Source organism: Mirounga leonina, unplaced genomic scaffold (assembly GCF_011800145.1).
Source record: "Mirounga leonina isolate KUSES-001 unplaced genomic scaffold, KU_Mleo_1.0 Mir_454, whole genome shotgun sequence".
In the NCBI taxonomy this organism is placed as follows: Eukaryota; Metazoa; Chordata; class Mammalia; order Carnivora; family Phocidae; genus Mirounga; species Mirounga leonina.
Genome location: NW_023270763.1, coordinates 5,216,249 through 5,228,988, shown reverse-complemented (window position 1 = coordinate 5,228,988; position 12,740 = coordinate 5,216,249). Strand labels below are relative to the sequence as shown.

General features: G+C 43.8%; 1 protein-coding gene across 2 annotated transcripts in view; it reads right to left on the bottom strand.

The window, feature by feature from the left end:
- The window catches only part of LMTK2 (lemur tyrosine kinase 2), an 80,099-nt gene that overhangs the window by 29,645 nt on the left and 37,714 nt on the right, over positions 1 to 12,740 (bottom strand). Inside the window, exons 5-6 of one of the 2 annotated variants that reach the window (XM_034988364.1) lie at positions 10,645 to 10,763; positions 10,375 to 10,462 (exon numbers count right to left, since the gene is read on the bottom strand). In XM_034988364.1, the coding sequence (XP_034844255.1) occupies positions 10,375 to 10,462; positions 10,645 to 10,763 (207 nt within the window). The remainder of the gene's footprint in view (positions 1 to 10,374; positions 10,463 to 10,644; positions 10,764 to 12,740) is intronic. The other variant, XM_034988365.1, reaches the window with a different exon arrangement.

The following is a 12,740-nucleotide window of genomic DNA, read 5'->3' as shown; positions in this document are numbered from 1 at the left end:
CATCTGCCGACTTTCAATGCTAAGCACATTACAATGTAAATTCTAGGTCCACTCCAGGAATCCTTCATTCCCAGTTTCAGGGATTTGTATATGAATGATAATGTTGAGATTCATAATCACTGACACTGGAACTTCTGAGCAGTGTGCCAAGCTCTGTGCTAGGAGCTTCTACACTCGTTGCCTCAAATAATTCTTGCAATCTGAAACACTTCCTGGATGTAGAAATGAGGCCCAGGGAGGAGGTGAAGAAGCGTGCACAAGGCCACAGCCAATATAATGAAAATTTCTATTTGGCTTAAAAATAAAAATTGGTCTCATTATAGTAAGACCCAGATTGATATTATTATCAAAATTATCAAAATTCTTTGGATAATAGTTGTTCAAAAAGGAAATCTGTAAATGTAATTACCAGATTACATTACCAGATTACACTCCTACTTCTCAGTTTTACCAACCTGTCAAGAAGATCCTACTTAGGGAGGCAGATCGAATCAATTTATTTTATAAGAATGAATGTAAAATAACTTAATGTCAACCCCATGGATTTGTCAGATTCTCCCAAACATAACGGAACTTTGGCAGGACAGGGGGGTTATGGTGGGGGTTTTGTGCCCTCAGACCCATGTCTCCGACCTCTTATTTCCTCCCAGACATGATGCTGGAATTGCAAGCTGCCCCAGAGAAGAAACAGACCCTTTCTTGCCTTTTAAAAACACATGCCCCTCCCTGCTCCACAGGAAGCCTGCTTCTCCCTCTCCCACTCCCCCTGCTTGTGTTTCTTCTCTCGCTGTGTCTGTGTCAAATAAATAAATAAAATCTTAAAAACAACAACAACAACAAAACACACGCCCCTTCCCGCCCCTGCCCCGCCCTCGCCCAGGCTAGCCTCTACCCAGCGGTGGGAGTGGTGGGAATAACGACGATTCTCACAATAATTACATTAACCTAAACAAACACCAGCAACAAGCTCCAGGCCTACAGGCTAATGGGATTTTCAAAAGATAGCCCATGCGGAAACTAAATATGAAAATAAATAGTTTAAGTTTATTTACCTTACCAATGAAATGGCAACTTAAAGCCATTTGTCTACCCCTCTCCTGCAATATCCATCTAAGGAAAAAATTACGCTCACACAAAAGCAGCATTATGGTGCGCTGTATCTGGCCAATTCGCAAAACAAACAAGCTGCTGGCAAGCACTGAACACTTCGCAAGTGACCTTGGCCATGAAGGCAGAACGGCAGAGTGGGTGTAGTTATTTTTCAAGATTATCTAAAGCACAGTTTACCCTTGGACAATGCGGGGGTTAGGGGCACCGACCCCTGAGCGGCCGAAAATTGACATGTACCTTTAGACTCTTCAAAAACATAACAACTAACAGCCTGTTGGTGCCCAGAAGCCTTACTGAGTAACATAAAGAGTCACTTAACACATATTTTGTCTGTTACATATATTATATACTATATTCTTAAAGTAAGACAGGAAAAAGAAAATGTTAAAAAAAAATCCTGCGCTTACTGGGAAAAAACGGCATCTAGGTGGACCCGCGCAGTTGCAACTCATGTTGTTCAAGGGGCAACTGTATACTCATTACCGCTCACTATGTTAAGAGGTCTTGTCTCCCCAATAATTCACTCTCCAAATTTCACCAGGAGGTAAAATATAACAGCAGAAGGGGATTTTGCTTAGGAATGTTCATGCTCCTAATGTTTCGAGCTTGGCAAAACTAAAAGGCTCTCCCCACCCCCCATGACGGAGCTGAAGCTAGCAGTTAGCACAACCTCTAACCTGGGTGAGGAGCTAACATCAGTGTGTGAGGAGGAGCCTGATCACGGTTTCTCCTGGACGGGACTTATAGTTTGTGCAGGACCCAGGGGTAGTTCTATGTTCCAGAAAGATCCTCAGAGCTCTCCTGGTACCACTGTTAAATCTTCTTTAAGGTTTTATTTATTTGAGAGAGAAAGAGAACGAGCGGCATGGGCAGAGGAGATGGAGAGAGAGAGAGAATCTCAAGCAGACTCCACACTGAGCACAGAGCCTGACGGGCTCAATCTCATGACCCTGAGATCACGACCTGAACCGAAATCAAGAGTCCGGCGCTTAACCAACTGAGCCACCCAGGCGCCCCGGTACCAACGTTAAAAGAAAAAAAAATCAGCATATAAGCTTTGATTACAGTAAAAAATGTTTATATTAAATACTAAAATATTTACTTAGACTTTAATACTTCAGACTCTCCAAAAACGTTCTATTCATTCTATCCAAAACAGACAAAACTGTATTGAGATATCTGGTTTATTTTATGTTTCAGTGGTACTTAATGAGTAGACAGGGATTACTACTTTGGTCCCTTATTTAAAGAAAAGAATCATGAAGAACAGCAATGTATTCTGAATCAAAGTATACTTTCTTTTCTGCAAGTCTTAAAAATTTCTCAGACCCTCCCCAAAACCTCCCAAAAAGACTCGAAAAGAAACATGTATGACGCTAGATGGCAGCAAAGCGCCGCACCAAACACTCTGAGGGAGCAGGGACTGGGAATGGCCTCCTGCACTGAGTCACCCAAAGACCTTCAGAGGGACCCTCACACGTGTCCTCTTGACTTCCAATCCAAACCGCCACGAGGGCTCTAGCCAGCTTTCTGCAGGGCACTGAGAACAATGAATTAATTTCATCATAATGTAAAAACTCAACAAGTCAAGAGTTCAATAACTGGAAAATTACAGTCATTTATAGGTTTAACAGGATGACTTGGGGGGGAAATTTATGATTTGTAAACAAAAATCTGAATGAAAGGATGCAAGGCAGGCATGAAGAGCCACATACTCAGTCCCCGCCGATGAACGAAAATGTCCACATCAAGCTGAATGTCCCGAGCACCTGTCTGGTCACCCCCCGCCCGCCCCGGGCCTCTTTCTCAGCACGCAAGCCCCCACCTGCCAGTGTCCACACCCTGACACACCATCTTCTGCTGTTACAGATTATTCACCCCTGTACCCAAACACCCCCCCGGTCAGTCCAACCAAGAACCAAACAAGCCTCCCTCCGCCTCCACACGCCCCTTGCACTCGCATCCCATTTCCCTCTTCCCTCCACAGATGAACTCTATTCTGGCTGACTCACCCCCCACTCTCTCAAGACCACCCCCCCCGCCCCCACGCTCGGCTGCAGCTGCCCCCACGGCGCCCTCCCACCGCGTCTCACCAGCACAGCCAAGGTGGAGCCCTCCCTTCTCTCTCCACCTGTCTCCCGGTCTCCTCCTATTCTCACTTGGCAGGCTTTCCCAGCCCTGGGCTGGATCTTCCTCCTCACTGATCTGTAGGTGCCGGCACAGCCCAGGGCTCCATCCTGGTTCTTGTCACTGCGGACACTCCTTTCCTATCCACCGCATGGCTTTAAAAATCATTTCTAACACATTTTTCAGGCTCAAAGCCCTCCATCCCCCGAGCCCCAGACTCATCCTCCCAACTGCTGACTTGATGCCCTCTCCTGGACGCCCTAAGGCGCACCTCAAATCTAACAGGCCTGATACGTAACTCGCACAAACTGCTCCATCTCAGGAAATGGCATCACGGTCTTCCCAGTAGATCAGATCAAAACTGAAGACCTCATTCTTGGGTTTGCTGTCTCTAGATTCCCACATCCAACCCCTCACCAAGTCCTGGATCTATTTTCACTGAGAGCCAGGGCCTCAGGGCCCAGGGCCACAGCCAGACGTGCGAAGGGGGAAGCCACCAGCAGGGCCCAGGGACCCCCTCTCCACCCAGGTGCCCACGCCCTCACTGTCAAGCCTGATCACGGTCGTCGTCCTGCGGTACTAGTGTCCCCTCTACCACCCCTGGGTTAGGGACACTGTCCACACGCACCTCTGTTCCCCTGTAACTCCATGTCCTCTCTTCTACATGAGCTCTATGGGGGCAGGGACGCGTCATTCATCTTCGTATGCCCAGCACCTAGAAGGTTCCCTGGTGCATGAGCTTACTTAATGAATATATTTATAAATAAGACATACCCATTAACTAGGCATCTTCTGTACAAAAGGACAATTCTAAACCAGAGGCTCCTCACTGGTGGAAAAAATATATACAAGCATTAAACCACCTGGTATAAAAACGCACAGAATAAAATTAGGCCATCAGTTAAAATCCCCACTTTGCCATTGGTAATTATGTGACCTCAGGCAAGTCGATTAACCAGATAAATAAAGAACAGAAAGCGTGGTGCTAAAGCCAGACAGACCTGGGTTCAATGAATACCTTCATCTCTCTCAGCCTCAGTTTTCCAATCTGTAAAACGAAACTACTGCCACCCATCTCACAGGGCTCTCAGGACCCACAAAGGGAGTAAAGGACAGCCCCAGGCCTAGCACAGACAAGCTAGAGCCTTCCCTTCCTTAGGCCTCTTGGTGGGCAGCGGCCAAGGTTCCTTTGGCCCCAAGAGCCCATGATTCCAAGTGTTACCAACTCTTGATGAGAGACGGAATAAAGCAAACCCCACAGAGGAATATGCTGCGCATGGAGAATCCCAAATGGACTGCTTTCCCCTTCCCATGTGGCCACTGCTAATTCCTCTCAGAAACTCACTCCCTGCTTTATCAGCTGACTATCATAAAGGTAATGTGCACCTGACATCAAGAACGCTCCCTTGCAAAGAAAATACCATCTCTTGCTTCACGGTCAGGTGACAGAGTCAAAGAAACCGATGACTCTTCAGAAAGATTAAGATGGAACAACGTGGCTGTCACCTCAGCCTGCAGTCTGGGCTCCAGAAGGTCTGCCTCTGGTTTTCACCCTTCCAACTGATCTTTCCCAGCAGATGCCAACCTGCTTCTCCAGTCTCCACACCCCTGCGGGGCACTGCGAGCTCGTCCACCCAGCTCAGGCCAGTCAGGCTAACACAGGTCTATCCAATCACTCCTGCACACTCCAAGCAAACACCTTCTCCAAAGCAAAGCCTTCTGCAATGATCCTAGTTAGAACTGCAATACTTTTTTTTTTTTTAAATAAGCTCTATGCTCAATGTGGGGCTTGCCCGTGTCCCGGAGGGCACCACGCAGGAGCGGGATGACTCACCTCTGCGCTCCCCGGGCGCTGTGCACAGCCCTTTGTACTTCATAGGTGCCTGGCACTCTTCCGCTGAATGAGCGAGCCTTGCCCCCAGAACAATCTCCTTGCCTGGATATTCATGCGAGAGCACTGTGTACCTCCCATGGCAACAAGTTATAGACAACCCCCTGCAGCCACCTCTCCCTCCATGAACATTGCGCCATCGGCATTATAAACTGCTGGCTGCCATCCAGCTACCGAACTCACTCAGAAGAGCTTTCATTTTCTTTCACAAAAATTCCAAGATAAAGCGCTTTTCAACAACAGACTGGTAATTCCATCTCGCAAGAATTACTTAAGTGCAAAAATATTCTCTCCCTTCTATTTAAAAGACGTTATCACTGAGTATGATCACTGCCCCGATGACGACTGAAAAGGCCAATGTTCATTCAATAGCTCTTGACCTACTAAGAACATGTGAAGATAGTGGTGCCTTTCACTGTGGCTGCAGCTGCTTATTACTGAGCCTGAGCTATTAACCCTCAGTCCCCTGGATCCTTGCCAGTGGGCCGTTTTGCCTTGGATGACGCCCCTCTGCTCCGGATGGCCTATTTCTGGGAGGGTTGTGGAGCGTCCAGGCTGGGAGCAGGGCTCAGTGTTGAAGCGAGGCTTTGGTGTGTCGGGGGGACGTCCCTGCAGCTGGGGGCCCTCTTTGGCTCACTGGGATGACGCTACCTGACGCTTCCTGCCACGTGGCCACCGCATATACTGAGCCCGGACAACTGGACTTCAGAGTTGGGGACCCTGCCGAGGCCGCAGCGCTTGCTGCTGCTGAGCCTGCTCCCGCCGAAGCTTCCTAGGCCCAGAGGTGATGAGCACAGAACTGTCCAACGGCACAAACGTGAGCCCTTGCTGCTGGGCAAGCTGGGGAGTTCCCTGGGTCAACAGGCTCTCCTTGGATGGGAGACTGGGCACTCCAAGCACTGACTGCCAGATTCCCCAAGGGCACAGGGGCATCCTGCTGGCATAGGTGACACGAGGGACAGCGCCTTCACTAACAGTAGGCAATCACTGACTTGGGTGTGCGCGGTAAACAAAGCATTACCATCTTAGCCATTTGGAAGTGTCCAGTTCAGGGGCGTTAAGCACCTTCACACTGTTGTGCAGCCGTCCCCACCATCTGTCTCCAGACTCTTTTCATCTTCCCAAATGGAGACTCTGTCCCCGTTACATACTCAACTCCCCATCCCTCCCTACCCAGTCCCTGGCACTCACGATCCCACTCGCTGTCTCTGTGAGTCTGCTTTAGGTTCCTCGCGTAGGTGGAATCATGCAGTATTTGTCTTTTTGCGGTTTGGCTTATCTGAGCATAATGCCCTCAAAGTTAATCCATGTTGAAGCAGGTGCCAGAATGTCCTTCCTGTTCAAGGCTCAGTAATACTCCATTGTATGGACAGACTCTATTTTATTTATTTATTCATCCACTGATGGGACACTTGATTGCTTCTACCTCTAGGCTACTGTGAATTATGCTGCTGAACACGGGTGTGTACATATCTCTTTTGAAGTGCTTTCAGTGATTTTGGATAACATGTACTTAGAAGTGAAATCGTTGGGTCAGATGGTAATTTTATTTTAATTTTTTGAGAAACAATTATTGTTTTTAAAGTTTTACTGTTGGGGCGCCTGGGTGGCTCAGTTGTTAAGCATCTGCCTTCGGCTCAGGTCATGATCCCAGGGTCCTGGGATCAAGCCCTTCATTGGGCTCCCTGCTCCGCGGGAAGCCTGCTTCTCCCTCTCCCACTCCCCCTGCTTATGTTCCCTCTCTTGCTGTGTCTCTGTCAAATAAATAAAATCTTTAAAAAAAAATAAAGTTTTACTGTTGATCAATGTACCACTGGGCAGTGCACTTAAATACAAATAGCTATTAACTCTGCACTGCTAATGAAAGCTGCTGGTGGGGGTGAAGGCTCTTTCCACACATCTAGCCTTCAGGAGTGGACACTCCCCATTATGACTTAGGAGGTTCACATAAAATATGTTTCAAGAAGTCGTAACTGTTAATTCTGGAGAGCTGTATGCATAATCTTCACCCCAAAATACGAAAGCCAGTACAACTTTAGCAAGTTAATATTCTCTGAATACTCAGTCTAAGTACTTGGAGAATATGCATTTAAATGGGAGATCTAAAAGTACTGGGGAAAAATTTTTATGAAAAGAATGTTAACAGGGGCGCCTGGGGGGCTCAGTTGGCTGTGTCTAGCCTTCAGCTCAGGTCATGATCTCAGGGTTCTGGAATCAAGGTCCGCATCAGGCTCCCTGCTCAGTGGGGAGTCTGCCTGTCCCTCTCCCTCTGTTCCCTCTGCTCCCTCTCTCTCTCAAATAAATAAACTCTTTAAAAAAATGTTAACAAAAAGCATGTAGTTATTATATTTATATAAAAACAATGTATAGTAACAAAGATAAAAAGAATACTCAGGAATCTTATTAATTATGGGTTATCTATGATCATCGTAAAGGCGTTGTTTGTGTATTTTGTAATGTTTTAGAGTTTCTTCATAAAGTGGGTTAAACTCCTAGTTTGGCCCAAAAAGAATAGGTAACTTTGTGAAAAAATAAATTAAAATAGCACTAAAACTAACCCATCACCTGAACCATTCAGAAGAAACATCAAGCTGAGCATCCAGAGGCCTTGCCCATTCCAGGAACAACAACAACAACGTCTAATAAAACTTCCAGGAACGGACACGGAAGGTGAAGAATAGGAAATACCAGTATGTATGAGACAGTTTAATAAACCACCTTGATTAACCCAGAAATGTGGTATTTCAAGTAGATACGCTTCCTGCCGCATTTCTGTTGTGTTCACTCATGAAGACTGTGGTGACTCTTACTTATAAAAAATATCAAGAGCTTAAGGACCCAGAAAAGCCAGCATGAAGTGTCTCAGAAAACGAGAACTGACAGCAGACTGCTCAGCAGGGAGCCTGCTTCTCCCTCTCCCACTCCCCCTGCTTGTGCTCTCTCTCTTCCTCTCTCTCTCTCTTGCACTCTCTTTCTCAAATAAATAAAATCTTTAAAAAAAATCAAGACTCCAAAAGAAGGCTAGCAAAAAAGCAAAACAGGTAGGTAGGAAAAATAATACAGAATAGGTACATAAAATTCCAAGTATCTCATAAATATAATATACATAAATGGAGTACATGTTCCATGTTAAGTGATCAAGACTGACAAATAAATTTTTTTTTTTTAAGATTTTTATTTATTTATTTGAGACAGAGAGAATGAGGGACAGAGAGCATGAGAGGGAGGAGGGTCAGAGGGAGAAGCAGACTCCCTGCTGAGCAGGGAGCCCGATGCGGGACTCGATCCCGGGACTCCAGGATCATGACCTGAGCCGAAGGCAGTCGCTCAACCAACTGAGCCACCCAGGCGCCCGACAAATAAAATTTTAACAATAAACTATTTACAGGTGATATAAACCAGAGAAAAGGACTGAGAGAGATAACCAGGAAAATTCTAACCAAAAGAAAGCTGGGATAACTATATTAGTATCAGTAAAAACAGACTTAATCCTTGTAAGGCTTAAAAAGAGCCCCTTCATAATTACGAGAGCTTAAAATTACAACATGTTATATATCAATCCTAAATGTGTATCCCTGACTCAACATTCAAAGGAAATACAACTAGAATTATAAGGAAAATCCATAATCAGAGCAGATTATAATATGCCTCTCAAAAATGGATAGAACACACTCAGACTCCTCCATCAATGCCCTCCCAAATCAGAAGCATAGAGGAGATTTAAACAACCTCATAAATTTGACCCAAAAGGAGCCATACAGGTACATTTGTATAGAATACCAGAATATATATTCCCCCCACCCCCCACAGCACCTACAGATATTAAAAAATACGTTGATCCTAGGGTGAAGATGAATCTAGCCTGGGAGAGAGCTGCAGCTGCCCCAGAGCTAATGCATAAGATGAGTGAGAACCACTTTGCTCTCATCAGTCACTGAGATTTGGGGGTTACTCTGATAATCCAATGAAAGCTAATATAGCAAGGTTATTAATTTTTCTTTGGAATTAACTACCTCTGCCAATGAGCGTAATATTCGAATCACATTTAGGAATTAAAACAAAAATCCACAATGGTTACTGCTCTCTTTCCATTTTACCAGCTGAAAATATTGTGTGAACTAACTGGGGACTTATCCTGATGTACTCCCACTTTTCTGTGGATAGTCTTAATGTTTTAATATTCTGAAAACTGAGACAATGCAAGGGAATTAAAACCTAGCTTTTAAAAACAAATGACTGGGGTGGGGGGATGGGTTAGCCTGGTGATGGGTATTAAAAGAGGGCACGTACTGAATGGAGCAGTGGGTGTTATATGCAAACAATGAATCATGGAACACTATAGCAAAAACTATTAATGTAATGTATGGTGATTAACATAATAAAATAAAAAAAATAAAAACAGATGATTACAGGAAATTTACACATAAAAGTTATTATTCATAAAAACTGCATAAAAAGTTTTTCCACTATAAATCTCAGTAAATAATACTATCATGCAAGAAATTAGGCTATTAATTGTAGGTTAAAAAAAATCATCTCATTATTTAAAAATATAAATAGCACATACATTCATTATTTTAAAAAACTGATAGGTCAGGGAGCCTGGGTGGCTCAGTCGGTTAAGCATCTGCCTTTGGCTCAGGTCATGATCTTGGGGTCCTAGGACTGAGCCCCAAGTTGGGCTCCCTGTGCAGCAGGGAGGCTGCTTCTCCCTCTCCCTCTGCCCTACTGCCAACCCCAGCTCTGCTTGCTCGCTCACTCTCGTACTCCCTCTCAAATAAATAAAAATCTTTAAAAAAAATAAAAATAAATAAAAACCTGACAGGTCATGGGTACTCTTGTAAGATCACCTTAATGGGGAAAAGTGTTTTGAACTGCCTAGCTGAAGTCAAGACCTCAAGCTCAGGAAGGGCGATCCTAAATCCACACTCTGGCTCTGCCACATACTTGATAAACAACATTTTCTTCATCTCCGTGAACCTTACTTTAATCATATATATATAAAGTGTGGACAAATATGATTAAATGTAATGCATGCAAGCAGCTTAATATAGAGATGGAATATAAAACAATACTTAAGTGTCAGTTAATAGCATTGTTTCAAAGGTAATGACTTAGTACATCATAAAGTTTTAAAAATGGGGGACAGAAGTGAAAGCAGTCCCTCATCCAGCATTTCTATGTGTCAAAAACACTTGGATGTAACCTTTTAAATGCTTGACCTTGAATTTCCACTAAAGACTTACCAAGTCACAGAACTCAAACACCAGAAGATAGGGAATTGCTTCTACACACTGTCCAACACACTGAAGAATATTTGGATGCTGAAGAATACTAAAAAATAAAAGTCATAGTGTTGTTCATCAAGGAGCATGCTAATAGAACTGTTCAAACAGTAAATCAAATTTTAACACTCATAATGACTGAAATACGATAAATAGCAAAGTCATTTTAAACACCTGATTTTCATTAGACTACAGACTATGTTTACAGAACACACATTAAGGTTTACTTACTAGTAAGGTTCTCCATTTTTCAAAAAAGTATCTTGTTCCTTTGGGCTTGCACTTGCTTTTAACTCCTTCACTATTACTCTTGCTACACTAGTGCCCGTGTAAATCTCTCCAAGGAGGACCTAAAACCAAAGAACAGTTTTTTACTTCACTTCCATCAAAATGGTAAACAAGTATGTCTCATTATCAGGAAGCAGAGTATGGGGAAATAAATTAAGCAACAATCGGGCGCCTGGGTGGCTCAGTTGGTTAAGCGACTGCCTTCAGCTCAGGTCATGATCCTGGAGTCCCGGGATCGAGTCCCGCATTGGGCTCCCTGCTCGGCGGGGAGCCTGCTTCTCCCTCTGACCCTACCCCCTCTCATGTGCTCTCTCTCTCTCATTCTCTCTCTCAAATAAATAAAATCTTTAAAAAAAAAAAATTAAGCAACAATCAGGCCTTCTACTATGAAAATACCACCTCAGAAAAAGCTTGAAAAATGAAACCATTTTCCTTCAGTATTAAACTGTTCACTGGATACTGAAGCTTTCATATATGTATCTGTATTTCTTTTTTATTTATTATAAAATTGTACCATACTTTCCCGGATATTACCAGTGACATCACAGAAGAGTAATTTGTAAGTTCAGTTCAAACATAACTCAAATGTTTCTCAAAACACTTCAATTGGGTTTTGTTCTTTTGTCTCCTTCACATATGAGAAAGTAAACTGACACCCAGGCAATGTACAAATACACGATCGTTGCCTCGTAACTTTAAAAATCTGTGGCATTCCAATTATTCTAGACCTTTATCTTGTACTAAAACTTCAGTCAAAACACAAGGAAAAAATACGCCACTGAAATGAACAGAATACAAAATGAATGAAAATAATGGGGCGCCTGGATGGCTCAGCTAGTTGGGACAACTGACTCTTGATTTCGGCCCAGGTCACGACCTCAGAGTGGTGGGGTCCAGCCCTGTGTAGGGCTCTGTACTCAGCACGGAGTCTGCTTGGGATTCCCTCCCTCTCCCTCTGCGCCTCCCCCGGCTCATGCTCTCTCTCGCTCTCTCTCTCTCTCTCTCGAATAGATGAATCTTTTAAAAAAATGAATGAAAGTAAGAGCACACTACAAGTGAAACACCAAATATAAATACTGGACAATACAAAGGCATTCCAAAACATAGTATTTAAGATGAAAATAATGAAGTAAAATTTTTTATTTAAATCAAGAATGATCTAAACTAAAAGCCTTCTTTTTAAAATAGTTTTTTATTTTTTATTTTTTATTTATTTATTTATCTATTTTAGATTTTATTTATTTGACAGAGAGAGACACAGCGAAAGAGGGAACACAAGCAGGGGGAGAGGGAGAGGGAGAAGCAGGCTTCCCGCCAAGCAGGGAGCACAATGCGGGGCTCGATCCCAGGACCCCGGGATCATGACCTGAGCCAAAGGCAGACGCTTAACGACTGAGCCACCCAGGCACCCCTAAAATAGTTTTTAATATTTTTATCAAGTAGATTAATTTTAATGCCCTGGAAATAGAGAGTAAGACCTTGAACAGAATATAATGTGTTTATTAAGAACATAAAGGCAGAACAATAAACAGAACAAGGAATTCTGATAATTAACCAAGTCATATACTCTGGTTTCAAATAACCAGCCTGTACATCTATCATAAGCCTAACACTCATAAAATAGCAATTCCAAAAAAGGTTAAAATAATCTCGCTATCTCTCTCTCTCTCTCTGCCATCATTCTTGATCTTCAATGTCTGCAAGGATAATTCATCATTCAACACCTTGACCTCTCAGGTCTTTACCTGACTTCCAATAATCTTTTCTCTGCCTCCATCTTGGCAAAATCTCCTGTGGGTCCAGACCTAGTTAATAACTGGATTATGTCCCAAACCTCAAATTTTGATTTCTCCTTCTCTACCTGTCCTTTAATTTCCAGCTCACTCACTTAAACAGTCTAATCCATCCAATTTGCCCTCCAGATCCATTCATGATACCAACGGTTCCACCATCCCGCCCCTACTGCAAGGCCCCTCTCCCCTCCCAGGAAGCTAAGACCCCACCATCCTGTGCTATCACCACCCCCCTTACCCCTCTCA